The 27,853-nt window shown below is 35.6% G+C and overlaps 1 protein-coding gene across 4 annotated transcripts in view; it reads left to right on the forward strand.

Moving 5' to 3' along the window:
• The window catches only part of ZFPM2 (zinc finger protein, FOG family member 2), a 314,514-nt gene that overhangs the window by 48,763 nt on the left and 237,898 nt on the right, over window positions 1-27,853 (forward strand). For 3 of the 4 annotated variants that reach the window (XM_074886409.1, XM_074886402.1, XM_074886420.1), the window contains one exon: window positions 14,717-14,875. The exons of the other annotated variant lie outside the window; for it this stretch is intronic. In XM_074886409.1, the coding sequence (XP_074742510.1) occupies window positions 14,717-14,875 (159 nt within the window). The remainder of the gene's footprint in view (window positions 1-14,716; window positions 14,876-27,853) is intronic. 4 annotated transcript variants of the gene reach the window in all.

The following is a 27,853-nucleotide window of genomic DNA, read 5'->3' on the forward strand; positions in this document are numbered from 1 at the left end:
TTTTCTTTTGGGGCAGCCCTAGGAATTTAAGATTATGGAATCTGTAGGTTTTGTAAAATAGATCACTGCAAAGTGGTGCAGCTGTATTAGTCGAACTTTGAAAGGCTTCTTTGAAGGGTGGAATTTTAGTTGTAGGGTGAAATTGGCACTTCCATGAAGGTGCAGATGTTTACTCCTTAAATGAGAGAAAATAACAAATAACTCTTCTGGATTTCTTTCCTAATAGGGAAAAACCTTGGCCAAACCAAAACATAAGCTAGTCAAGGATATTTTGATAATCAAATTGTAATAGTAGGGAAGCCAGTAAACTTTTCAAGTAAGTTTACTGAGAAGACTCAGTCTGGAATAAGATTGCCTCATTTAAGTTTGACATGTAGAACAGGGTATTAGGAAGGTTGAAAGTATAGGTGAAAAATGTTTTCAGAACTCCTATTTGCTATGAAAAAGAAAGAGGAGATGGGATATTGACTCATCATTGCCAAAGCATCCAGTGGCCTAATTTGTAGGAGTTCTATTATTCCACAAGTTCGTTCAGCAAAACAACAATCATGATGAGAGGAGAATGAATTCTTGTTTTGATTTGATGCTTATTGCTTTGAGATTTACATAGCCTCATAATAACACTTACCAGCCATCTGGTTTCCAGAGGAAAAAAACTTTTTTTTCTTACTGAAAAGGCTAGGACATAACATGCACCATTTAAAAGCTCATTGTCTGGAAATGACATAATGACTTCATGTTTTCAAATTATTAATTAGTGATTAACTCAGAAAACCAGCAGGTTATGCCAACTCTAGGGGAAATGCAATGTATTTTGTGCAACCTTGCAATTCCTACCAGTGAGGAATCAAATTAAAGTAGTAAAAAAGTGAACAGGGATAGATATTAAAGAATTCAAGTATGTCATAACATGCACTTCTAGTTTATTTTAAAAGGTGTAGTTTGCTTATTTGTATTTTTGGGTTTATATACCTATATTGATACAGATGTATAACTGTAAATGGCATATAAATGTTGTTTTTTTTCAATAAATCCTATTGTGTATGTGACCTAGACTATGGTATACTTATGTTACATATTCCTGAGTTGTGATGATGGAAGTCAGTTTTTTTCATGGTGATTGTAAGATGTACGTGCTGATGAAGCACAGATTAGTCCATTATATTTTCAGTTAACACAAGAAATGCTGTAATGCTGTTATTCTTTGAAGATCTTAAAAAAAAAAAAACAACCCACATTTCATGCTTATGGTCATCATTGTAAACTACAGCAACTGTTATTATTGTAACTAATCATAACTGACAATCTAGTGGGCAAAATGAGATCTGAATATTCTCTGAAAACAAACTATGGATTAATATTCCTTTGCAGGGGACCCTTAGGTTGGGATTAGCTTTACAGTGGAGGGTCACTGCTGATGCCCAATTTGTGGCTTGCTGTGGCTAAATAGTGCATTTTATTCCACCTGACTTTTTTCAGATTGTTTTCTATTAAAAATATACACTATTCATTTCTCTTACAATCTGATCTTAGTTCTAATTTGAGACCCTTCAGTTTTTTTCTTCATATTGATAAACTCCATTATGGGATTAAAAATAACGAATCCCCTGTAGTAATTTCAAATTCAAAACTCTAAGAATGTAAATAGCTAATTACAAAATTCTATAGTTCTTACAGACTGTTCAGTAGTATTTTTGTTATATTTGTCAAATTATAAGGATCCCACTAAGCTAAATTACCATTCATTCTAGTACACATCTATCTGCTAGAGGTAGATCATGAAGTTTGTGATTTAGCTAATTCCAAACATCTTAACTTTCCTTTGCTGTTACTTTAGAACTACCAGTTACTTTAAGCATGGTATGTTTTTCCATATGTCTGTTATATCACCTGCTATGTTTTTAAGCTTTTCCTTTAACTGTGTCATTGAGTTATGGATTGGATTAGGTGTACTTACTTTTTATTGAAGTCTAACCCAAACTGGCACTGAATTCTACATACAAGCTCTGTAGCTTTGATCGTGTTATTAGAGATTGAATTTGGGCTGTCTTTCAGGGGCTCATTTTTCTTCAGTATTCTCTGTTTTGCTTATATAAGAAAAGGGGGGGGGGGGGGGGGGGGGGAGAGGGGCAATAATAATTTGAAGAGAAATAGCAACCTGTGAGAGAAGTCATGAGTTCACTGCTGATTTCTGGACCTAAAAAGTCCAGATTCCTTTTTTCTGCTTTTTTGATTTAATTGCATGATGACGTACAGAGATGAGAGACCAGTTTCTGTCTGAGGAAATGCAGCTCAAAACAAAAGATGAACAGGAATAATCTGCAGCTACATACAAAAATAGAAAATATTAAATAAACAGAAGAAAAAAGACCCCTTAATTTTCTATAGCAGTATAGGGTGTCTTTGCTGTATGAGAAAAATGTATTTTGTCTTGAAACTGGGGATGTAAAATTACAGTGAGTAATGAGTATGTATTCCTCTGATCCCTTAATGTACTTGATGTGAGGTTCCTCTTTCATCGTACCTAACATGCTGGCCATTAAATACACTGCAGGAGTATCATTAGCGCCTTCAAAGTGCTCCTACTTGCATCACATTTTTCCCTCCAGCAGGTGAGTGAGAACAGTGATTAGCAAATGCCAGTATCTGTCACTCACTACTCATGTGATTGCCAGAGAGGTTCTGTGTTTGGAGTAAGGCTGCGTTAGAGTTGGAGGTAAGAAAGTGAACTTTTGCTACCTTCATTGGTCTGAAAAGCTTTATGCTCTGAGCGTGACTTGGCCATGTGTAAGATAAAATTCATCCTATTTATTTGGGGTAGGGTGTTTGAAACTGCTTTGCTATAACAGTAAAGGCTGTAGAGAAAGGCTTCCCGAGTAACAGGCAGTGTGTTACTTATATGTTTGACGTCCTGAATGGTGAGATTAGGACACACAAAGAAGCTTCTTTTGCTTACCAGTTTCACAGTTTGCTATGTCTGGAGGAGAGGATTCACTGAAAATTTCTGCATTGTGAATCCTCAGAGGATTTTGCTGAACTGTTCGGAGCAGTATGCCATAGATGTTATTTGACAGGTGTTGACTGGTTGGTGTACTTGTTCTCTTAGGTTGAGTTAAAAAAAAACCTACAGGAGTAAACCAAAGTGAAATGGGAGTCTGAGTATTTTCCTAAAATTACACCTTTAGTTTTCATGTTCTTTATTGGTTGTAAGATGCAAGAAGAGGGAGTTTCCTTTATCGGAGAGGTGAATATGAAAACTTAGAATACCTTATGTGTATAAAACAATATGAACATATGTTAAAAAACCCCTTCCAAATATCTCATACATTTTTTATACATTTGTATAGATATAAAAATCAATGACACTTCTCATAGATGTATGAAACATCAAATATTTGAATTTTATATAGATACATATAATTCTAGTGAAAGACACAGAATTAAGAAGACATCTTCTTACACAAATGATGCTTTCTTTCATTTCTTTTTTTAAGCCTGTAAATTTAAACACTATTTTCATACTTATCTAGCTGACACAATCCACTGGAAGTGGATAATATGCATCAATGTTAGCCATGTATCACTGGGCAGATGACATTGCCAGTATTTCAAATTAGATTGCCAGTAGTTTCAAAAATTGTTTTGTAAAAGTTAGCAGGTAGGAATCATATGGAAATAAATGATGGGTTTAAAAACTACACCATAATCCAGGGAAGAATGCTTCAGGGATAATATTTCTCTATAAGCAAACCAGAAATTTTCCTTGTTTGCGTTGTTACATTTGAGAAAACTACTGATAAAGTACCACTGCAAAATTATTCCTGATGTAGAAGGTTATCTACAAGCATCACAGATCCATCTGAGAGCTTTATGACCAAGCTCCTGTTTTCTTTGTAGGCTTTAGTTAAAAATTCCATTCAGAAAAATCGGTGCACTGTGGTACCATGGTAGTTCTGTGTTGCTGCTGTGATTTTACTACGGTGTTGAGTAGGATACTCATCTTGTCACCTCTGTTCTTCTCTTCCTCCTCTGGTACCACCAGAAGTACACAGAACAGCATCTGCTGTGGAGCCTCTGCTTTGAAGCTGTTACAAATGTAGGTAGAATGAAGACAGCTAAGAGACACAGTAAATCTTCTCACTCTGTATCTTTGTGTTCAGCAATATCTCTATGAAAATGTGATCCTCCTGATTTGTCTTTCTATGATCTATAGTGTACAAGAAGTTACAATCTTGACTGGCTGAGATGCCACCTTCTAACAATGAGTGCTTTCAGAGAAGAGTTCACTGTCGATCTCGGAGGCTGCAAGTATCGCTGATTAAGTTGGTAAATGAATGATCAAGATGGTACAGTAGTAGGAGGAACAGAGCTAGAACAATTACTGGGTACAGTTTATGAAATTACTTTTGTCATTGTTAGCACCTGTTAATAGCTTCCAAAATCTGATTTCAATTGGAATCAACTTCTTTTTGAAATCTTTCATGTAGGAAGGTAGTTAATGATTTGGGGTTGTGGTTTTTTTGTGAATATTTCTGTTTTCTTTCTCTCTAACATAATAGTACAATGCTTGTTCAAAAAAAATTATTAAAGTGCCAATGCCACTCTAAATATTGTAGACATAAGGAAATAAATATTTAATAAACAGTTTATGCACTTTACAGTCCATTCATAGTCACTAAATGTGCTCTTCGATGCTCACTTTCAGTGCTTTTCACTGAATGTTTCGGCCTTGAGCATGTCAAAATGTTTCAAATTGGGAAGCTTACACACACAAATTGCTTAAGTTAAAACACAATAGAGAAAAGTCATTTCAGTTTCACTGGAAGGAAGACTCCTGCCTAGGGATTGACTTCCCTGAATTTGCTTCACTGACACCTTGCATTTCAATCCTAGCTCAGGTACATTAACACTTCATGGTAAAAACCACAATTTTTTTAGACATTAAGACAGGCATTCTAAATTTGTCTTATTGACACTGCATGGGTTAAGCAAAAGTAGACACAGGAGATTAGTCTAAGTGCACATTTAATTGTAACAAGATATTAATTCCCTTTTGTCTCAAGTTTTTCTGTTAAATCTGGCAAGAGAACTGGTGAGACATGTGAAAGGACTGAAGTGGCTGTGTGTCTGCTCAGGTAAGGGATCATTAAGAGCAAAGATCTGGATTCCCAAGGACATAAAAAGGTTTTTAGGAGGATCCACCAAAAAGCTTATTGAAAAATGGGACTGAGGCCCATAACTTGCTGAAAGATCTGATACAGTTCTTCTAACATAAGTGATGCAAAAATTTTAAAATTTGGACCTAATGGGTCAACTTGTGTATTCAGGGAGAAAAATAGCAGCTGAATCGGGATCAGTGACTGTACAGTGGGTGACTCACTGATGCAAAAACCTCTTCCCGCTTCTTTTCTAGCTTAAATCACTTTCTATATTTCAATTATCCTCTCTACCCTAGAGCAATAACAGATACTGTTATTCCTGTTATTTTTCCAAATGATATGAATAGAACATAATTAATAATTTTTAAAAAAGCCCTTCCCAAGATGAAACTTATACTATCACTTTTTGTCAGAAGACAGAACAATGTTGATAATTCTAGAAGATCCAGATAACCTCCTGTTTCATTCTTTAGAGTATTGAAAAACGTTTTGTAGGTTTTATTTTGATACAGTGGCATGGGATCAGTTAAGATGCTTCTGAATTCATACCCCATTCACTGCTATTGGTTTTGCAGTCATGTTGGCATTATAGTACCAACGAAGTCACTATTAATGATTCCACTGCCCTTTGTTCCTGGAAGTAGGAATTCCAAATGAAGCTGCAACTGTTAAATCTATTGTACTGTCACTGTGTGCATTGTATTTAAAAAAAAAAAAAAAAAAAAAAAAAGTTGTTCCTTATGGCATTTAGAGGCACACGTAGAAAGATCCCTACCTTGAGGGTTTTATAGTACGGCAACACTTTCACTGCCAGCAGGTGGGAAGATTTGAGGAGAGGAAGATTCTGTAAGTGCCTTTCATAACACTCATATTTCAAAACAATTTCAGTTCTTTGGGAAAACATCATACTCTTATTTTGGTAATGAGTATGATCTTTCATGATTAGTTCTGCTGGTACACATTGTGTAATAACAGTACCACACACCACTTGTCTTTTTTTTTGTATTCTCTCTGCGTTCATGTTGAGGTAAAATCGATAAACCCTCAGGTTCATCTGCAGGGTAAATATGTCCTTTCTGACTTCTTTGAGCCAAACAAGGTGCACCTTGCAAAACAGAGCTCCAATAGTAAAAGAATTGGTGTGACCCTTGTATGGATAAGGGTACTGGAGTACTAAACATGTATTTTGGTATGAACCCCTACTTGAAAACTGAGGTCTGACATTTAACTGCAAGGGTCTTTGCAGCTCATCTTCCATGTACATTTTTTTTTTTTCCCCATGCAAATGAAACTTCAGCATTAATAGTACACTTACTAATTTTTGAAATTAATGTCTCCCTTAGCATGTTTTGAATGGTCAGTTTTTCATCATTTCACTTTTATTGATTGAAAATATTTGCCTTGGCTCTAAGACCAAACTGACTATAGGCACTGTCAGTTTTGTTGTGTCTTGGATAATGGTAAGAGAAAAGACAAGAGGATAAATGAAAGTGAAGTTCCAAATTACTGGAACATTTAAAGGTCTTTGAAAAGTTTATATACAAGCACAGTTAATGCTGTCATGCACCAAAGTGCCAAAAGACCTAGCAGTGAAGAATATTAATCTACTTTTATAAAATCAAAGGGTTCATATTTTTTGCTGTAAAGAAATAATTTGAATAAAATTTGACCCTTTCTACAATAGTCTGTGGGTCAAATTGAACCTACTATTAAAATTCTCTAATATCTTTCTTGTATTAGCATTTCAAAACTCAATTTAAATATTCACAGAGCTCTTTTTTTAATAAACTTAACAAAATTCAGGTAATTTCCTTCAACTTTCTTGATTGAAGGAAGGCAGTAGGTACAGATATAAAAAAGATGTACAGCTACGAGCAAAACCTGAAATCAATTATATATAAGAAATAACATAACACATGGAAAGAAATTAATCAAAAGGAAAAATTTCTGCTATATGATTTTCTTGGTCTGCTACCTGCAGGCAAGGAACGTAAATGAAAAAAAAAAATCAGCATTCTTCTTACAGATAAGGGGAAAATTAATAAAAATGTTTCCTTCCTACCAGATCCCCTGATGCAACTTATGTTAAAAGTGAGTGGCTGTAGGAAGAACTTAGCATTTAAATTTTTTTTTGTTGTTATTTTGGCTAAGAAATATACTTTTATACTTTATTTTTGCTGTTAAGCTCAATTCATCAGGTTGGTGTGGATTTATAGTGTCCAAAGAGCAGCTCTTTTTCATTCCTTTTTCTATTAAGTTGGTTGTTAAATCATGGTCATAAAGTTTCTCCCAGTCTGGAAGTGAGAAACGGTTCATTCTGCTCAGGTGCCACAACAAAGATGTAAGGAGTCACTCACAAATTGGTGCAATCTTCCAATCTGGACCAAACTTTTGAAGTTCAGGCAATTTACATAACAGACTAGAGAGGTTCAATGTACACAGGTAACATTGCATCTCTTGAGTATAGCTGTAAAAACATAACAAGAATTAAGAAATAGCTTAGTTAAGCTAAATAGAAAACTCAGTGAACTGAAGAGGGAAGCTTTTCATAAAAGTGGGAGTGGTTTGTTTGACAAATATTGATGTTTTTAAGAAGTATATTCAAGGGGTTTTTTTCTAAACTGATTTCCCATTTAGCAATTCAGTCACCCACTGCCAATAGGATGCTTATCTTTGAAGCTATTCCTGCAGTGGTCAGTTTGTCAAGATTAGGTATTGCCAACTACTGTCTAACAGGCAGTTAAGGCACCTCACTTGGCCCTTTCTATTCTCATGGAATTATGTGATTTAAATATTTTCGGTTCTCACAGGGAGGAAGGGAGAGGCAATATTTTTTAAGATGAAAATTGAAAATTGGGATCACTATTAACTAAAAGCCAAGAGAGGGAAGTAGGTTGGATAGTTATGGGGTCAAGTTGTTGGGGTGGGGGGAGCAACTAGTAGGAAAACTTTTGTTACTATTTTCCTTTATTGTCATCTATGATGTTAGCTGCAGACCTGTTGTGTACTTCCATTTCTGTGATTCATCTAGATACCTCTAGTTGGAAGTTCGCCTTCTCAGGGGAATATTGAAAGTCTTTGTGGTTGAACAGTACCTGGCAGTCCCAGTGCCTGACAGAAACTGGATATTTATTCTGATTGCTACAGCGTATATTAATCTCCTGTATTTTACCAGTCCATGTCTCCACCCTGGTTGAATGTATAGGGTCTGAAATATTTGAGCCTGCAGACTTAAAAACAATTCTGCAAAACCCAAGAGCATTCCAGCTTCCCAGCAAGGAACTTGGGAGTATATTTTTAGTAGTGTCTTGTAAAAATTTCTTCCCCAAAAGAAGGAGAAGCTGGATTGTTTCTGTTGGGGTGGTTCAGATTGCTGTTAAACTTGTCTCCAGGCTGCTGTAAAAGCACAGTGGTTGGAAACAACCACTCCTTTGAGTTAACTGAAAGGCTGAAGAAGTAGCTAAGAAGTCTTGTATAGAAATCTTCCCAGGAGGAAGTGAACTCTGAGCTACTGTGTGATGTCTTCACCCCTGCTGCCATATTTAAAATGAAATAAATTGAATCCTCTTTTATATTTGTAATGTTCCTGACTGAATTTTTAGAAAAAAGTTCCCTGTGTGTCTTCCACATGTGAATCAATATAAAGTGTTTTCCTGCTGGTTTTCTTATATAATTATTTGTATTTAGAAGAAAATGTTGATGTTGAAACAGGAGACAAATGGATTGATTTTTCTGAAGCTTTTTCCCCTCTGTAATCAGAAAGCATCACATACCTCAGTTTTACCATAAACTAAGGATAATCTGTGTGTGGCAAGATGCTTTTGTAGGAAATACTGGATGGATCACACAGAACATGCAAAATGCATGATGTTGATCCAGTGAATTTCAGGCCCCTCTAATTTATTGGAGTTGTTATTATTTAATGCTACTACTACTAATTATACTCATTAACCTCTCCCCAGCCACTCACTGTCAAGTATTGTAGGCTTTCTGAAGCATTCTTAATTTTTTAAGAGCACTGATTTATGTTGCTGCTCTGGGAATGTAGGAGAATATTGGTACGTGGGAAGGAAGCTAACCACTTAACATTTTCATGAGATAATTATTTCAATGATACTTTCCCGCTGTAGGATACATGCATTTTAAGCGCAAAGCACTGGACAGGAAAGCATATAAGCATGTGCTTTATTTGAGCATGCATTTTAGTGGTTTCATTTAGGGAGAAGTCTGATGAATTTGACTATGAGGAATGATTACAGAACTTACCCGGTTTAATGTTATTGACTTTCAATTATTTCATTACAGTCATAGTACCATAAAACTGGAGTCATACATAGCTGTATCAGGACTAACATGCTCAAGGGGTCTCATTGGTCTTGTGTTCAGAGGACAGTTTATTGTAGCGAAAGTGTCTTTTGTTAAATTAATGTAACCCCTATTTTGGTGGTTCATTCTTACATTTTTCCATGTTACTAAAATTCTTACAGTGTTGTTTTTGTTGTGTTAAATGTGGCCTATCCTTTCAAGTGTTGAGGTAGCATTTGTTACTCACTGTGTAAAGACTGCCACTTAGCTATCTATCTTTGTGTGCTTGTATCTATATGATTGCATTTCTTTTGAAGTGTATGACTATTTAAGAAAGATTTCTTTATTTTTTTTAGCATTTAGTACATTAATAGTGCTAAAAAATTGTGCTTTAATGCCTGTAAATCTGGTATAGATTAGGGAGCACGGTTCAGATTTCCCCACACTGCGCTGCCAAGTGGCCTCAATCAGAAGTAATTTTCTCCATGAAGGCACATGCAGCTCACTCGTCAGCCTCTCCTCAGTAGATATTGTTATTTATATCAAATTATATGTGGTGATTTTTCGAAGTGGACTGCTGTGTCCACTAAGCCATATAGATTTCTGCCACATTGACTCCTTCGTTGCTGTCACTAATTGTACTGTTTTCCACTACCTCTTGTTTATCTATGTTATTTGAAAAAGTATTTGAGATTTATGGTCATATAAATAAAATATTCATGAAATGGAGTAAGTACCAAGTGAATAAATAAACTTGTGTACAACACAAGTATTTGCTTGTTTTATAAAGAAAATAAGTTTTTTCAGGGCTTCATGCAAAATCTAGAATGAAGTAATGGAGACTTTATTTGCCTTCAGTACCCACATTTAAGATTAGAAATTGAGTTTTTACCTAGTGCATTTGGGAATTCTATACTGTTTGTCATGTATCTAGCTAATCTGAAGCATTTCAGAATCACCTCTCCTTAGTTTACATCACATACTTTTACAAAGTGCTAATAGGAAAAGAATTGCTGAAATGAGAAGACAAACATCTAGACTATCTCTGTAATTTACTATTCAACTAAATTCTCAAACCATTTCAGTTTGAAATTTTACTATTTTAAGAGTCTAATCCTATTCCAGAGCTGTTTACTGTCAGATCACTGTGACTCTCAGATGAATTTCAGTAGTAGAAATTATTTGGATTTGCATTGCTGTGTCATTATGGCAGTTGTTGGTTGTAATGTCACACTTAATCATCAGTTATTGAAAAGCATTGTTCAGCAGAAGAGGGATGGGACCTTGACCCTTCCAGTTTAAATAAAAGCAGACATAGTACATGTTGTGACACAGGTGCTTAACAGCACGATCGATATAAGTAATGGCTATAATACTATTAAATTAAATCAACAATTTAAAAGAAATGCAGAAGGTAAAGTATAGTACTAAAGTAACTGATTAAGCTGGAATGTTGAAGGTAATATATCAACATAATAACAACCGGAAAAAAAAAAAAAGCACTATCAGAGAAAACAGTTGAAAGAAACTGTTATTTTTAAAGACTTATTTATTTTTGTCTATATGACTGTATTTTTAAGTGTTTTAAAGCAGGGAAAAAGTTGAGTAGATGCTGTGTGGGTTGTTCCCTAGAGAGGAGCTAGTAAACTTTGCAAACCCAACCTATATTTTTTTGAACCAGATAAATTCTTAATTGTCTAGCTGACCCGATTTACTGATATCGGTAAGAGCTTGTTGGAATCATGTGGCCAAATTAGGCAAACATAAGCCTGCAGAGTTTATGTGTTTTCATTAGTCAAGAATATGTAATTCCACGCAATCTTTGTTATGAGATTTTGAAAATTTGTTTTTATTGATTGTTTATGTGCAGGTAATTAGATGCAGTAGTCAAGAACAGAGAGTTTAATCTGTTTATACTTACTAGTAAGTGGTTTTTGATTTTCTGTTTTCTTTAACCCACTCTGTGTCTGAGTGATAATTAAAAATAGCCACAGAAATCAGGCATTGATATTTCAGTTCACATGGAACTAGCAACGAAGAAAGACTTAATTTTGCTGTTATTCTTGTGCACTGATCTTGCTCATGTTGAACAATGCCTTACTCTTTAGTTAAAGTTATCGGTTAAAGTTATCAGTTTATAGCTCTGGGCATGAGCTGAATGTACTTGAACACTTAAAAAATAAAAGACAACTCAACACGTATGACAGAATTTGTCCCAAGGATCAGGTTTTAGATGGGTGTATTAGACAAGGCAGCAGCCGCCTGAAACTTAGAAAAATATTTATGCATTGATCCCTCAATTTCAACAGAAGTCATGATGTTTTTTGGAGTGCAGTGTCTGATGTCAGCCCCTGACGTGAACTCTTACGTAAAGCTCTGATGCATGCCCATATGCAACTGGATAAACATCACTGGTTTTTATGTGGATTGGCATACACAAAGCAAAACCCTTTGTAGATGCATGCATGCCTCTGCTCTTGTTTGGATGTGACAACATTTACATTTAGGTTTTCAAATGCTTGGACGTGTAACTTTAGGAAAAGTTACATCCCTGTTTATATGTAGGATGTATCTATGGAAGCATTTGTCAAGAATTTTTTTTAGTCTGAGATTTGTTTAAAAAATAAAAGTTCTAACCCCCAAAATGATAGGGGTTTGAACCTGTGTTGTGAAGCTGGTGCATACATCGTTTTTCTTCTGCTTTCTTGGAAACAGTGTCAATGGAAATTATAAGGTGTGTGTTTCCATGACTGCTGCAAATGAAAGCATACCAACTGCACTTCTATTCTTTTCATAATCACAGAATCACAGAATCATTCAGGTTGGAAAAGACCCTTGGGATCATCGAGTCCAACCATCAGCCCTACTCTACAAAGTTCTCCCCTGCACCATATCCCCCAACATCTCATCCAAACGACCCTTAAACACATCCACGGATGGTGAATTCACCACCTCCCTGGGCAGCCTGTTCCACTGTCTGACCACTCTCTTTAATTAATGTACAGAGATTATTAGTTTGTTGATTACGTACTGGTGACCTGATAAAAAAACCCCAGTTTAACATCTAGAAACAGACCTAAATGTCACATGCACATGCCAATTGGATTGCTTGCAGGTATATTGCTTTTGCTGTATTTTGCAAGACACTTATTGAAAAAGTCAAATGACAAAGAACCAGTCATTCAGCAGGAAATCGACTTTCACCGAATTGTTGGCTGAAGTTTATATTTTTTTCCTCAAATCTAAAATATTTGAAAAATTTATTAAAGGCATATGCTGATTTTGAAATAGTGCAAAACATAGTATTTATACTTCTTTATACATGGAAGAGATTTACGTTTCCCTAAAACAGTATATTTTTGTTTCATTGCGTTTTTCTTTCCTGGTTTATTTATCCAGATGTTACCAGGAGTACACACCAATAAATGGCTCTACAGACAATGTCATACATTAATTATATTATGAAATCTGAAAGTATTTTTGATAGTTTGTGCAGAACTCCTTGTGCTTTCATTTCTGCCATGAAAATGGACACTTGTAAGGTGCCCAAACTGCCTATGTTTAGCTGGAGTGCTCTGCTCCAGTGTGAGCTAGTGCTTTGTTCTCTGTTCCATACAGGGTGATATCCACTCTTCATTCCCTGTGCATATACAGTTGCTGGATTTTTTCCCAACGTGGCTAGAAGGTGCAATTAACAGTAATGGGTACTTTGACAGTGAGAATCTTTATTTCTTCAGCCATAATAATAGCCCCTTATTTTAGGAGATATATTGTTGAATATCAGCTAGTGTTGGTGAGTGTGTGCCCACAAAAGTGGGTTCATTTGGTCCGATTCTCAGCTGGCACAAATAGTCATATTTCCATGAAAGATAGTAAGCTATATTAATTTATGGAATCCCACCTGGGAATCTCAATCAATTTCAATAAAAAGGAGTGATCATATTCCTCTGAAGCAAGAATTACACAACCTAGTCTAAAGTGAATTTTTCTGTTTTAATAAATGTAGGTAGTCATTGGCTCATAATAAATTACATAAAATTAGAGTGTAGTCAATGTTTGGTTTCTTTTAAAAATTTATCCTTCCATTTCATCGAATGCAACAGAATCATTTATGTATTGTATCTCAGCATGATAGATTATATAGGAATAGTGTATTTAATACTGGAAAACTATCATATAAATACAAATTACATTTTTTTTATTAGCTTCCATTTCAAGGAAGGAATACTCAGTCAATTATAAATGAGGCTGTGCTTTCATTGGAGAGTGAAATATGTAATTTTTTTTCAAGCCTCAACCATGTATAAGGAAATCTCTCTTTTGAAATCCAGTCTTAAGATGGATTTTGAAACATACTGACATTTAATAAAATCTTAGTTGAATTAAAATATGTTCAATTATTTCAAATCTCTATTTAAATCTATTGTAAAATTCTACACCTGCACAAGAGATATCTTTAGCAAATAGTTGCTATTAACCAATGATTGTGAAGTGTGTGTATATAAGAAAGAAGAAATTTTAATTTTTGAGTACATTCCAATTGGTAACCTGGGTGTTATAGATCTGTCAGGCACTGGCTCTTCAAGAGGATCTGTAGCAATAGTATGTCTAGGTAACTAGAAGAAGAATCAAAGACCTCAGCCTGCCATTTCAAATTCAGACTCATGTGCTGCTTATGTAACTGGCTTATGCTTCTGTAGCCCTCAGTTAGTGGTTTGCCACGATGACTGCTCGGCCTTTGTGAAATGAAGTGATTGTCCAAGTCCTGTCCATTGACTGGGAGTCTATTAAAGAGTCTAGCAAATGAATGATTACGGATACTGTCAGGTGCTGGTTGGAGCAAAACAGCAGAATAAACTGAAGTTTATACTGTCAGTTAAAGTACTGTAATTCAGCATCAGAAACAATGACTGACAAACATGTCACTGTCTACATGGTTGCTACAAATATAGCTTTGATTTCAATTGTTAAAACTGTCTGTATTTAATACTAGAGCCTGATGACTAATGAAAAAAAACCCATGTGCAAGTATTATTAATACACTTTGCATATTCTGATTTGAAGTTACCAGAAAAACAGTCACTTTCAATTTCACTTTCCATAAAATGTTATTTGTCCAATTCTAATAAATGCTGAACGCAGCCATGGAAGGAAAAACTAGCTAAAGACCTCCACTTCTAAGTTCACTAAGGTTTTATTTCACATTGTCATGTTAGATGGTTTTGCCACTGTGTTCCTGATTCTTTTTAAAGGGCCCCTTGAGGATGCCATTGAGGATGAAGAAGAAGAGTGCCTGTCTGAGGAAAATGATACTATCTCAAAAGAAGACTTTCCACTGGAGGAAAGCTTTTCTGCAGAGTTTGAGCCTGAAAATCTGAGCTGTGAAGAAGTGGAATACTTTTGTAATAAAGGTAATCATTGTAGCCCACCTCTTGAGGGAATACTGGCCTAACTGTGTCCAACTGGTCAAAAAGATCTTTTGGTTTAAAATGCACAAAAAGTCCTATTAATATAGTACCTTAAATATAGGAAAATTAGCCACTTGTGGAGTTAAGCCTGGGAAAGGGTAGATATTTAAATGTGTTGGAAAAGGTACTTTTCAGGGAGGTGAATCATCTTGCCTTTAAAGTTTTCCTCCAAGAATGTTATTTTCTACGTATTTAACTGTAGAGAACAGGCCTCAGAAGTCAATTATTATCAGATCCAAAGCTAGGAATGCAGCATGTCTGTTCATTGCTTCTTTGCCTAGGAAACATTGGTAGAAAAACAGATTGTGTCTGTAGATTCTAGGATTAAAATAGAGCTTATTATAGAACTTATTATGCATGGTAGAAAACTAGTGATTTGTGAAAGGATAAGTTTTAAAGTTGCAGATGACTTTTTGATGCATTCGTTACTTGCAAATTATTGAAGATAGAGATATTTTAGCATACGCCACACCAATTCGTTCTTACCCAGTGTTCAGTCTGCAAGGTTGTGCTGTTTCCCATTCATCTGACAGAAAAAGTACACTATCATGTACTGTTATTTAGAACATTGATTTAACCTTCTTCTTGCCAGATTTCCACTTGATTGCTTTATTGTTTGTCTTCTGCAGGTAAGGATGCCTATCAAATAGCTGGAGTTGTTGTGGTGATGTTCTTCTGTTAGTCTACAACCCCCTCAGGCATTTGAATATCAATGATTTCTCTGTCTTTCTGTTCTTTCCCAGATACTGACATACATTTTCTCATGATAGCTTGATATGTTCCTGGTTTTGTATTATTTTCATCTGTCTTGGACAAAGTAGAATAAATGCATTTGAATGGTCAACTGTTATGACTGCAGAAGTCTTTCCTACAGTCTTCAGTCATCAGTGGGGAAAGCATGAAAATTTATTTTCTACATGTCCTCTATGTAGCTTACAAACTTTTGAAAAAATAATTTACGTTTTGCGCTACACGTTCTTGATACTTAGTAAGCCATCCTAAGAGATCTAAACATAGTTTAGAGTTTAGCTGCTACAAATCTTACTCTGAAGGAAGAGAGACCAGATGATGAATGGAAATGCTTTACAATCAGGGGGAGTTAAGTGCTATTATAACTGTGATGTAAACAAATACTACAATTACTGTGTGTTCACTTGTTCACGTGCCTCTCGTATACCATTTTCCTTAGCTGAAAAAGAAGTACTGTTCCTGTTACTGGCATTATTAAAAAATTATTTAAACCACACTTGCATAATTATGATACTGGCATCTCTTGAGTTCCTTCTGTCAGCAGTGGAAGACTATGCACCGCTATCAGTTCATATCAGTTTGGTTTAGTTATTTGTCTTGTTGCATTTCCAGGGCCCACCAATACTATTGTTTTGGGTGAAATTCAGAGACATATATGATTTTTTACTTTTCTGTAGCAATCAATGTTGCAGATTCATGTTAAATTTCAAGTTATCTTGGCAATTCCCTTTAATGAACACATCTTTCAGGGAAAACACTGTATCCATGCCATTGTATTAAATAAGACCAGGAATTAAATGGGAATATATTTAAACCTGAATCTTGATTATCATATTTTTTTAAGAACATCTGCTTATTCTTCAAGGTGAATACCTTTTGACTCCCCAGCAGTTCTTTTTCCAAGTGAGTTGTAGTTATAAAAGAATTTTAAACCTATACACTGCAACTGCTGCAGAAGAAGAGTTGAAAAGAAAATTTCTGAGGATGAAGGGGCACATAAAACCCCTAATCTACTTCCAGCTGAGGCAGTGTCACAGAAAGTCCCACTTTGAAGTAAGTTGAGAATATCCCTAGAATAGGATGGAATGAGAGACCAGAAATATATTGTTTTTTATTAATGTCTCAACTTCTGCTGAATGTCCTGCTTCTTCAATGTCAATCTTAAGTGTCATTAGCATGAAGCCACATACGTTTTTCTGAGGTTAAGACCCAAGAAGACAAAACTATTCTGGAAAGCAAATAAATTTTTTTTGTGCCCTTTTCTTACTGGAAGGGTTTGTGACTGTATTATATAATAAATACTGAAAGTGAGACTAATTATTATTGTCATGAATCTGTTAATCATTCATAACCTCTTTTTTTTCTTTGTAGTGCTTTGGTATTAAAATTAAAAGATGGTATGAGAAATAAGCTATTTTTTCCTAAAAATATTTTTTCTTTAACTTCATGAAGAAAAGCTTGAAAATGAGATACGTACCAAATATGTTAAAGAGCAAATAAATGCATTCTAATTTCTGTTTTGAGGGCCTGACTTCCTGATTTTTGTTTTGCTCTTTGACAGTATTGGCAGCCTGTAAACAACAGATATCTTCAAGGAGGGAAAAATAACTGTAGATCTGTGTTTTCTCATGTGTCAAGTTTCCTTTTCCTGGAAAATATCAGAATTGTCATGGGAATCCTTTATTCTGTCTCTTCATTCTTCTCTTGCTGGCATGGACCATTAAAAGTTCTAGGAAGTAAGGGGGTTTTGTTGAATATAAATATGCATCTGTCCCAGGTCCCCATTTCCCCGCCATGGGGTTTCTTCCTAGCTGACCCAGAACAAGAGGACAAATGAGTAGTGGGGCTTCCTGCAGGAATCAAGAGACCTGGGCAACAAATGGCACAGCTGTTGGGAAGAAGGTGTTTGTGAGGCTTCACCCATGGTATGTTTTTTGTACTTCCCCAGCTATGTAAATACAAATATCACCTAAAACCAGAGGCTTTTAGCTATCTAAACCAGGCACTGAAGGCAAAAATATACTGAACTCACAATTCATTCAGCTGAATGAAAGTAGAGGACATAGAGGTTCACAACTTGATAACTTTGGCTTTTTGACTGAAGAGATTTTCCTGTCAAACTATGCGTGATCATATTATAAGCAGAGAGCAGTCTCTTACTGTCTAAATTGCAAACAGCTAACCTTTATAAAGCCATACTTGTCATTCCCACCTTATTAATTTGGGTTTGTGAGATTGATTCAGCAGAATAGTTGCCAGAATTAGAAGGCGAAGGCAAAAGCCTCTGCAAAGTGTGAAGCAAATTAATCACATTGATTGAGCTACATGTCATTTTACAACTTCTCCGTTTTCAAAATTATGACTTTTGGCTATTATTTTTCCCTTCTCCTTTGCTCATTAATGGCTTTTACGACAAAGAATCTGGAAAATTCCACCTCTCCCCATACTTTTCAACACCACAATACCACAATTAACTTTGCTATGTGAATAATTTTTCCTGTGTAGTCTTCATTTACACTCAAATGTGAAGATGTGAACAGTGTTTAAGCATGTAAATATTAAAACCAAAAATGTAAATTAGCAACCTACTATTTATCAGGGATTGGGTTAAGCTTGCAACTGTGAATTTTTAACCTTTTGGATGAAATTTCCCACCTAATAATGAATATTTTAGAAGAGCTTCAGAATAGATGGCAGAAGTTTGATTTGTTTGCAATTTTAACAATGAGATTAGGGGAAAGGGAATATTTTGGAAACAGCAGTAATAACAACAGAGTCATAGTGTTCTTCCATTACAAAGCTGCACTGGACTCAATCTTTGGAGTAGAAGAAAAAAATTTGGTAGGAAGTAGCCTTTGTGATAATGCATTGCATTTTGTCAGTTTGTGGCCTTTTAAAATTGCTGTTTATGCTTAGTTACTACAAATTTCTGCACTTCAGATAAAGAGGGTGTCTGATGATGCTGTCCACACAAAGCCTGTATTAAGCCTGGAACATAGTGTCCAGTTAGTGGGTTATCTAGAATCAGAGTCTGTATCAGATTAAGATTAATTCAGATTAAATTAAGATCTGGAAGATTTATTAGATAAATGCCAGTATTTAGATAGTCTGAATAAGGAGAAAGTAGCCTGTCTCCCATGCAGAAGAGTGATAGACTAGATGGCTGAGAGCCTACTGTGGAAGCTAGGAGATAGTACATCCAGATTAATTTTTGTCTTTTATAGGTAGAAATAAGAAATAATGAGGTGATGCTAACAGAGACAAGAGGTGAGCTGGAGGCATGATGGGGATAATAAAAGCAGGAGGGCAGATACAAGAAGGGGGCACAAACAGCAGAACAATACAAAAGCCAAGAAGTTGGAGGTGATGGATGAAAAGTACTAAATCAAGTTCATTTGGGCTGTGAAGTAGTTTATCATTGGATTTTTAGTCTCTGATTACTGTAAACCTGCCTAGATACCCTCAGGAAAAACAAAAAAATATTCTCATTTGTTATTTGGAATGTTTGCATTACTCCCATGGAGGTGACACCTCTTCCTCTCTGAAAACAGCAAGGAGAATAGGAGCCTTGTCTACTTCATAAGGGTGGGAACTGGCTAAACAAATTACAGTTCCTTGTGACCTTCTTAGCAGAAGTGTTCAATGAGGGATTAACTTTCAAAGGCAAAGTTACCTTGAGCAATGAGGAGATCACTTGAGATTAGTAGATAGTTAAGTAGCTGTGTTCAGAGAAGGAAAGAGGCAAGAGAAGAAAATGGAGGAAGGACTATAATCAAGAGAGAAAATGTGGGACTGTTTCCAGAAGAAAGAGGCAAAATGGAGAAACGTACTTATCTGATAATTAGAGAAAGAATACATATCCATTTCTTGCTGCCATGCTTACCAGGACAGTTTTGTTGAATTCTCCCATTCTTTGCTTGTAATACAGCTATTGTGTTTGTTCCTCATGTTGTAAGGCTTCTCATAGTTAACTCCATCACAAGGCAGAATTGGCACCAACCGTCAGTGGAAGGAGATGCAGTGGCCATAACCCTACTGGTGGCAGATTGGAAGGCAAATGGCTTGTGTTTCCCACTGCTAACTGTGCTTCAGTTGGTGACATAGGAAGATATGGGGGACACCTAAGGTGGGATGAAGACTGATTGTTTCATGATGCAGTGTTTTTAGGATCTATAGCAGAAACTGCTATGTATGTCCTTAGCAAATCAGAGTAGTGTTGTGTGGTTGCAGTTCCTGATACATTGCTTTATTTGTGGGGAATGAGGGGGATGAGGGGAATCCAGTGCTGTCTGAATCTCATATACAGTTCTAAGTCAGCGAGAACTTAGGGAATATATGGGCTTTTGCATGCTGAGTGTATACCTGCTGCTGTAGGTTTGTATTCTGCTTGGGCAGGGTAGGATGAGCTCAGAACCTGCTCCAGGTTTTCTGCTCATGTACAGTATTTTGTCACTAGCCTGCCAGACCAGTTTAGGACTAGAATTTTTTATGTTAAACCATGTGACCTGATTGTGCAGCCAGGCTTGAGATTCAGGAAAACAGCTGCAGTGTGATTCTTTGTATAAGAAAAAGCATATACAAAGCTAAGTTCTTCTGTGCATTAATCTTTCCCTTCATACTTCATGTGCAAAGCTATCATGCTACCATCTATAATACCAGCCAAACTCTTAACACCGTGAAAACGATTTCTGTGTGTCCCTTTTTCCTCTGGAGTATGACTTTGTGTGTGTATGCCTGTGTGTGTCTGTGTAAATATTCTTTGCTTTTTTTCATGTTAGACATACAATGATTAACAATATGCTTGCTATTTTCTGTTTCTGGATCTAAAAGTAGATTTATGCCTTTTCTTCTTTCCTTTTTTAATTTTTTTAACCAGAAACCTTTTAATCAATAATGTTTCTTTCCTTTTCAGTAGTGGATTTCATGACAAATTTCTACCTCTTTTGCTATAGCAAGTGGAAGTAGGATCAGCATAAGGCAGCTATACCATAATCACTTTGAGCTCAATAAGGAGATCTTTACAGGCAACTTTGTTCTTATTTCTTAACGGGATTAAGAAGCTCAGCTCTTTAAATTCTTGCATATAACACTGACATTTCCAGGGTGTGTTTGGACCAGGGACTTCAAAGAGAAGGAATAAAAAAGAAAGCCAATATGACTTTGTTTTTTACCTTGCTGGAGGAGCTGTTTGTGCAAATCGCCTATAAGCTTATTGACCTGAATCTTTGACTCCTTGTTTTCTCTGGATTTGGCTGGAGTGTAGACACTGATAGAGCACTGATAGAGGTGATTGCACAGCCCTCGGCTTTGCTTGGCACCAGACACCCCCCGCCCCCCCCCCCGCCCCCCCCCGTGTCTGACATTATCTTTCCCTGGCAATACTTCTGTTCTCCTGAAGCTCATATTCCTTTTTTTTTTTTTTTTTATTTAGTTTAATTCATTACAGTTTCTTTATGTAAGCTTTCCAAGTAAATGAAGGACACATTAATTCTTTTGGTAAGCAGAGACAGGAGAGGCCGTGTATATGTGACAACGTATTTTCATCTCCTAGGATAACAATCTGCATAAGAACTCACAGTGCTACTCCTTCCAAAAACACAATAGTGTATGTTTGTGAACCTAGGTTGGATTCTCAGTTCTCCAGAGAGAGGGTTCCCATACATTTATCTGTGTCCCATTCAGCTGAAACAAGTGAATCCTGTGCCTCTTCCATACTTTTTGTCACATGCTGAATAAGGACAAAGAAAGGAAGGGGGTTCTCTGATAATAGCTGTTGAAGGATGCTAAGTCAGAATTAGATTGGATCCTGGCAGGATGAAAGGAGACCTTTTTCTTCTGAACATCAACATTTACCTAGTGCTTTACGTCTCATGCTTTCTCATTTTTTCCTGTTATGGGAGCTCGGAGGACCACCTATTTTCTTGCTAGAAGAGAAAGGAGATACCTGAAAAGGTTTGAGTGAATTTTTTCACCACTCACTTGAGAGCATGGAAGGGCTTTCAGAATAACAAGTATGAGACTGTCTATCCTACGCTCTTTTCTACTTACTGCTATCCCATAGGTAAGCCTCTTGCGCCATATTTTCAGTTCAACTGAAACCCAGTTGCTATTAACATCAACTTTACTGGGATAAAAATTGGACCTAAGTTAGACAAACAAACTCTTAATCAGTAAATTAAGTAATTGGTTATCAAGCAGAAAACTGTTTCTCAAAAAGAAACTAACAAGCTATGTTTCAAAAAATAAATACATATATCCAAATAGAAAACATTAACTGTACAGAATTATAAAGTGAGAGAAACACTTAAACAGCTTACTCAACTTTAAGCAGTTTATCAAAGCAACTCCAGCCTTTTCAGTCAGCATATTTTGGTTTTCTTAAGAACAATGAAATTGTGAATTCTATCACAGCTATGAGGAAAGGGATTATTTGGCTACAAAGTGGTTCTAGAAAGTCAGAAAACTTGAACTTGGATTGACTTAGATTTGAGCTCAAATTTGACAGAATGGGAATTGGAAATTAATAAGGGTAATCTTTTTTAAAATATGAAATGCACAAATGGCAAATTACACCACATGTTCTTAGTTCATGTGTACTATACATGTTACTAATTTTATTTATAATGAAGGTCTATTTTGCCTTTTATTGTCTAATTTGATGTTCTTAACACAAAAATTCTGAATACTTTTGAACAGTTCGGAGACATTGTTCTGAAAAATTGTTGACAACCTGGGTCCATAAAGCAGACTTGCTTACAGGCTGTGTACTGTAGAAGTCAGCATGGGGATATTGGCTAACTCTGAAAGGATCAGAAAAAATAAATGGAGCAAATGCCATATTTATGACATCATTGGATAAATATTGATAAGGCAAATATTATTGCTGGATAGATTCTTGTGGATAAGAGAAAAAGAATCATTTATTTATGACTGCTAAGTCTTTTTCTTGGGTTTGATTCATAGAAGTCTAGACTATCTTTAAAACTATGTATAATACAGCCTGTATGTAGAAACATACCTTCAGCGATAGGGTATTGGCTGCTTTTGATATTGAAGCACCTGGAGTGTTGATTATTTCAAATAAAAGCATCAAACTGTTTACAACAAGGTAAATTAAAATTTCGCTTTGTAAGAACAAGATATATATTGCTACTTGTTATGTAGCACTGTGTGGAAATCACATGAAAATGGGATGAGTATATGATAATGATTTCAACTGCATGTTATAAAAAGAGATTTTCTTGGTTGGATGAAGAATTCTGATAAGAGACATAGTATTTCTGCAGTGGGGAAGGAACAGAAATGTTATTTAATTAAGCTGAAGTATCAGCTTGCAGAAGAGTCTTCAGACTTAGAGTTTGAAACTTGCTAGAGTGTTTCTGAAGTCATCTCTGTTCTGCTGCAGGGTGTTTTAGAATCTCATTGATTGTTGATTTCTATTGAAATAATTTTTGAAAATTATACAAAGCAGCTGTCTTAGTTTGGGGTGACTAAGTATCTTTTAAAATGTGCTTCTGCTGCCTTTCCAATCAAGTGCCTAGAGCTATGTACGTTTGAACCCCAGGCTGGTACTTGAATATGTCTAATAGAGTTCTTGTATTTGAAGTTTTAATGGGGAAAGATTGAAAATATGCAAGACTCTTTTCTTTTTTTTTCCTTTATATCTATGGAAGCTTTTGGGTAGCCAGTATATCTGAATGATAATCATTTGTAGTACTGATGCCACAAGAGTTGCTCCCTAAAAATTAGGATAAATATCAAACTCAGAAGGAAATTCTGTAATACAATTTAGAGAACACTTTCACTGTTCTGCAGGTAATACATTTGAATGAATGATCCTTTTATGAAAGGACTTTAAAAGCAAACAGTGTGATAATGAGAACGTATCAAACATTTAGAGAAAGCGGAAAACCAGACTCAGTCTAGATGAGCTTGCTGCACAGCAGTGTCTTATCCCAGGAGAAAAGTGTTGTAGCTGAAATGGTTAGAAATAATTGACACTGTTTTTTAATATGATCACTGTGCTGAAATGTCATTGTGTCAAGATGTCATTTGTTAATCAAAGTGGTGATTTTAATATGAACCAAAATAGTTTCTGTACCATTATTTTGGAGAGTTAACAGCTTGCACACACGTGGATATTCAAAGGCCTTTCCTAAAAGTTAGGATAAGAGACAGTGCTTTATTTCTGACATTTGCTGGATAAATAATTTTAAGAGTGCTTAGGGCAAATAGAAACTAGAAACATACAGTTATTTCAAATGAGATTTATCTCAGGAGAAATTATGATTGTTAATCAGCATGACAGAAAACAATAATTGCTTGCAAAGAAGCAAAGTATGAGGTGATTAATATAATCTGAAATAAAATGCAGTGGATTAACATGTACAAGTGCTGGTTTCTTTCAGGTATATTAGAAAATCAATCATATGAGGGCCAGATTTTGCTCAAACTTACTGTATTTGTAGAGTAGGATGTCTCAGCTGACTTTGGTGGGCCTCACTGAAATGATTTCTGATACACATCAGATGAAGTGATAAATTCACTACCAGATGAGTCTGGTAGTGATAGCACCAGATGTCTCTGTCTCTTTCCCTCTGTCCTTGCAAGGCTTGTAGAATAAATCCATTTACATGACACTGTAGCCACTGTAGTTGTGTACCTTGTCCTCATACCAGATGCCCAATATGGCAAAGTATGGAAACATCCTTCACAATTTATTTAGTATCTTTATTCTCAGAGTTCTATTTCCATACCAAAAGCTTATTTAAAGACTTCTTTTTTTTTTTTTTTTGCATTATTTACATGTGTTTTATATCCAGAATGTTTTATATCTGCTGAAAACTTGTATTGCCATTAAAATTAGAGACTTCTGCTTGTTAAATATATACATAGAGTCCTTTAAAAAGAGGTAATCCACAAGGACAGTTAAGTCCTGTTAGATGTCATTGGTATTAAGAATAGTGTGTGCTGCCAAAAAGTAAGTTACATTGAATGAATTAAGTACATTGTATTTGTATTTAAGTGGTATATGGTTTGTTCAAAGTTATGTGTTGCTTCTGAAGAGAGGTTCCTCACAATGATTCTCATCTTACAGTGTGTTTCTTAGGATTCAAGAGCAAGATTATCACTGTGTGTAAACTGTGTTACTGGTCGTAGGCATTGTGATAAATAACAAAGGACAGTTTTTCAATGCTAATTTATAGTTCCTGAAGCTCTGGCATCTAGTTCATCCCTTTTTGGTCAGATTTGAAATTATTGCTGCTATAGGCTGCAGCAGAAAGAAGGAGAGGGTGCCTTCCCCCATGTCCCCAAGAAAGCCTACTCTTTCATGACCAGTGGCACTGGCCTGTTAACATACGTAAGGTTACGTTCCTTGCTGAATTGAAGTCTACACTGAGTGACTCCCCAAGTCTCTGCATCGTGTCTTTTCTCTTTTGGCAGTACAGAATGCTACAGGCTTCGTAACAATTTATTTCTGAATTGATTTATTATAATTGAGAAGTGATGTTTCACTCTGAACAGCTGTATTAGGATGTTAACAATTTAGGTTTACATTTATGCTGCCAGAAAGAATGAACATAAACTGAATTTCAAACTTTTAATGTTCTCTCACTCTAATAGAAGCTGCCGTGTGCAGTTTGTGACTGGTATAGTCCTTCACCCAAAGCTGTTTTTTCTGATGATAAAACCATGAGCGTATGAAGCTTGCACATTTTTCATCTCTTTTATGACCTTATCTTTTGTGAGTGGCTTCTGTGAAGGTATCCTAACTATAGGAAGCACCTGGCAAACATATATGATATCTATGCTGTGATAAGCAGTTGTGAACAAGAAAGTAGATCTGTCAGTTCTGAACTGTTCATTGTTAAAACTACTTTGTTGATTTAGCTGATTGCAAAATACATTATAAAGTGACTAACAGCTGCTATAACATTCCTAGTCAAGAAAGTTCAATAGTTTTATTGTACAAGACTTTTTATAAGACCCTAATACTGATAGGAACAACATGGATTAAAACAGCAGGGTTAAGAAGAACTGCTAACCCATGTGCTTCTTTAAAATATCACAACTACTTGTGGTACAAGCTGATTAAGTACAAATTGGGAAGTCTTTCATTTGTTAAAAAGATTAAAGTGAAATTACTTGTTAATATTCAAGTCTCTCTTTTCCTACTTGTCAGTGTTGTCAGAGATGTTAGAGTTCTCCCTCTTGTGTTTCTGGTAATATGTCTCTTTTACACTCTTCAGATTCCCTGACGAACTGTACCACCTTGAATTACAGTGGTTTAATGTGTTCACTTGCATCTAGTGGATAAACACTAGGGTATTAAAAATCACATTTAAAAACTTTGATTTTGAAGAGCAACAGAAGCAGTTATTGCTGTTAAGAAAGAGTAAGGTCAAGGTGAAAATTCTATTCATATTACAGTATTCAAGTTGTTTGAATAAGACTTTTTTCTCTCTTAGTTAAGCAGTATATTGTGTATTCAGCACTTCAGTGTAAGGCAGAGATTTGTTTCACCCAACTTTAGCTGGATAAGGATAGGTTCCTAGTGTAAGCTGTGTTTATCAGAGGATGATTCATTTCAACCATCTCAGACAGCAAGAGTGGTGTCCTGTCTCAGGCATCCTTGAATAGGATGAGTCATTGTAGAGGTTTCTCTCTACCCTGTCTATAGGAGTGCCTACATAAGTAGTCTGGACTAGCTTAACTTTCAGACATCTAAGGTTAGAGGAGATAAATTCTGCCCAAAGTGTAGCTTTAATACCAAATATAGAGAAATAGCTGAAAGTCCAGTACACTTAATTAACTCATGACTAAACATACTATATAATATTATAGATTTTTGCTCATATGAGTCTTTTTTTCATGCAGTAATGTTCTTTTAGAGATCAGAATTCACTTACTGGTCTTAGTTTCCAGAAGGAAAAACTTTAACAGAAGCAGGTTTTGCTCCGTTTTAGTGCAGTTATCATTGCCAGTACTTCTATACCACTCTTTGGTGTTGATGGTAAAAAGTTATTTCTCCTTTAACTTAAATACAAAATGTAATTGATCAACAAAGTGAAGAAATAAGCATGAGAAAAAACCAAAACAATGGGATTAGAAAGGAATAAACAGGTTAGTAGCAAAATGGTATGTATAAAGCAAAAAGCACTTGATTTGACTTTGAAGAAAGAAAAAAAATAATGTCCTGGATCCAATTAAATATCTACACCTATAAATTGAAGAAAAATGTAATAAGTTTTAAAACAATTATAAAAAAATATTCTTATTGAGACTGGAAAATACTCAGTGAATGAACAAAAAGTAAACAATTGAAAGAAAACAAAATCTGTAAGGAAATTAACTCCTTTGTGCTAAAGAAATGTTAGCTGCTAAAGTAGCATTAAGTAAGGGGAAAGAAAAGAAAAAAGCTTGAGATGTGTTTTGTTGTCAGCTCTTGTGCTAAGCCTCCATTTGGCTTCTTAATGTTGCAGTGTCTCTAGCACCAAATGGATTGGCTTGGTTGTCCATTTGCATCTGACCTTGACATTCAGCTGAGCCTGGGATAAACTTGCTTCACTGATGGATTTTGAAATCCACCGTACTGTATTGGTTGCTGGTTTCACAAGCAGATTGCTTCAGTATGGAGGGAGAGTAGTATGAGGGAACGGGAGAAATCAGTGTTGTGATATTTCAGGTGTGTAATGCATGGACTTGGTAGTTGGTGAATAATAAGTATCAATGAAAATAATTATCAGTGAAAATAATTAAAAATACTTAGAGATGCAAAACAAAGTTTTCCTTAATGTAAATTCTACACATTTTGTTCTACTCTATTTCACATAACATGAATTAATTCATGAAAACTTGATTATGAAAAACACGTCACACCGTACTTCACGAAACACCGAAAAAGCAAGTTAATGAAAATTAAGCCATCTGCTAACATACATTTTCAGATCTTTCCTCAGCTCCCAAATACTTAATTACTGTGTGCTGTAGGTTGTATACCTTAGCTGTAATTCTGTCCTTCTTTTGCCCTTCAGCCCAATCTGTTCACATAAGTTTCTGCTCCTCTTTCAATTCTAATAGTTTTGTTTGTCTGAAATCCTGGTTAGTTGCATTGATGGAAAGAATGCTTAATTTGCATGCTAACACCAGGTTTGCATATATTATAACCTG

Source organism: Strix uralensis, chromosome 1, assembly GCF_047716275.1.
Source record: "Strix uralensis isolate ZFMK-TIS-50842 chromosome 1, bStrUra1, whole genome shotgun sequence".
In the NCBI taxonomy this organism is placed as follows: domain Eukaryota; kingdom Metazoa; phylum Chordata; class Aves; order Strigiformes; family Strigidae; genus Strix; species Strix uralensis.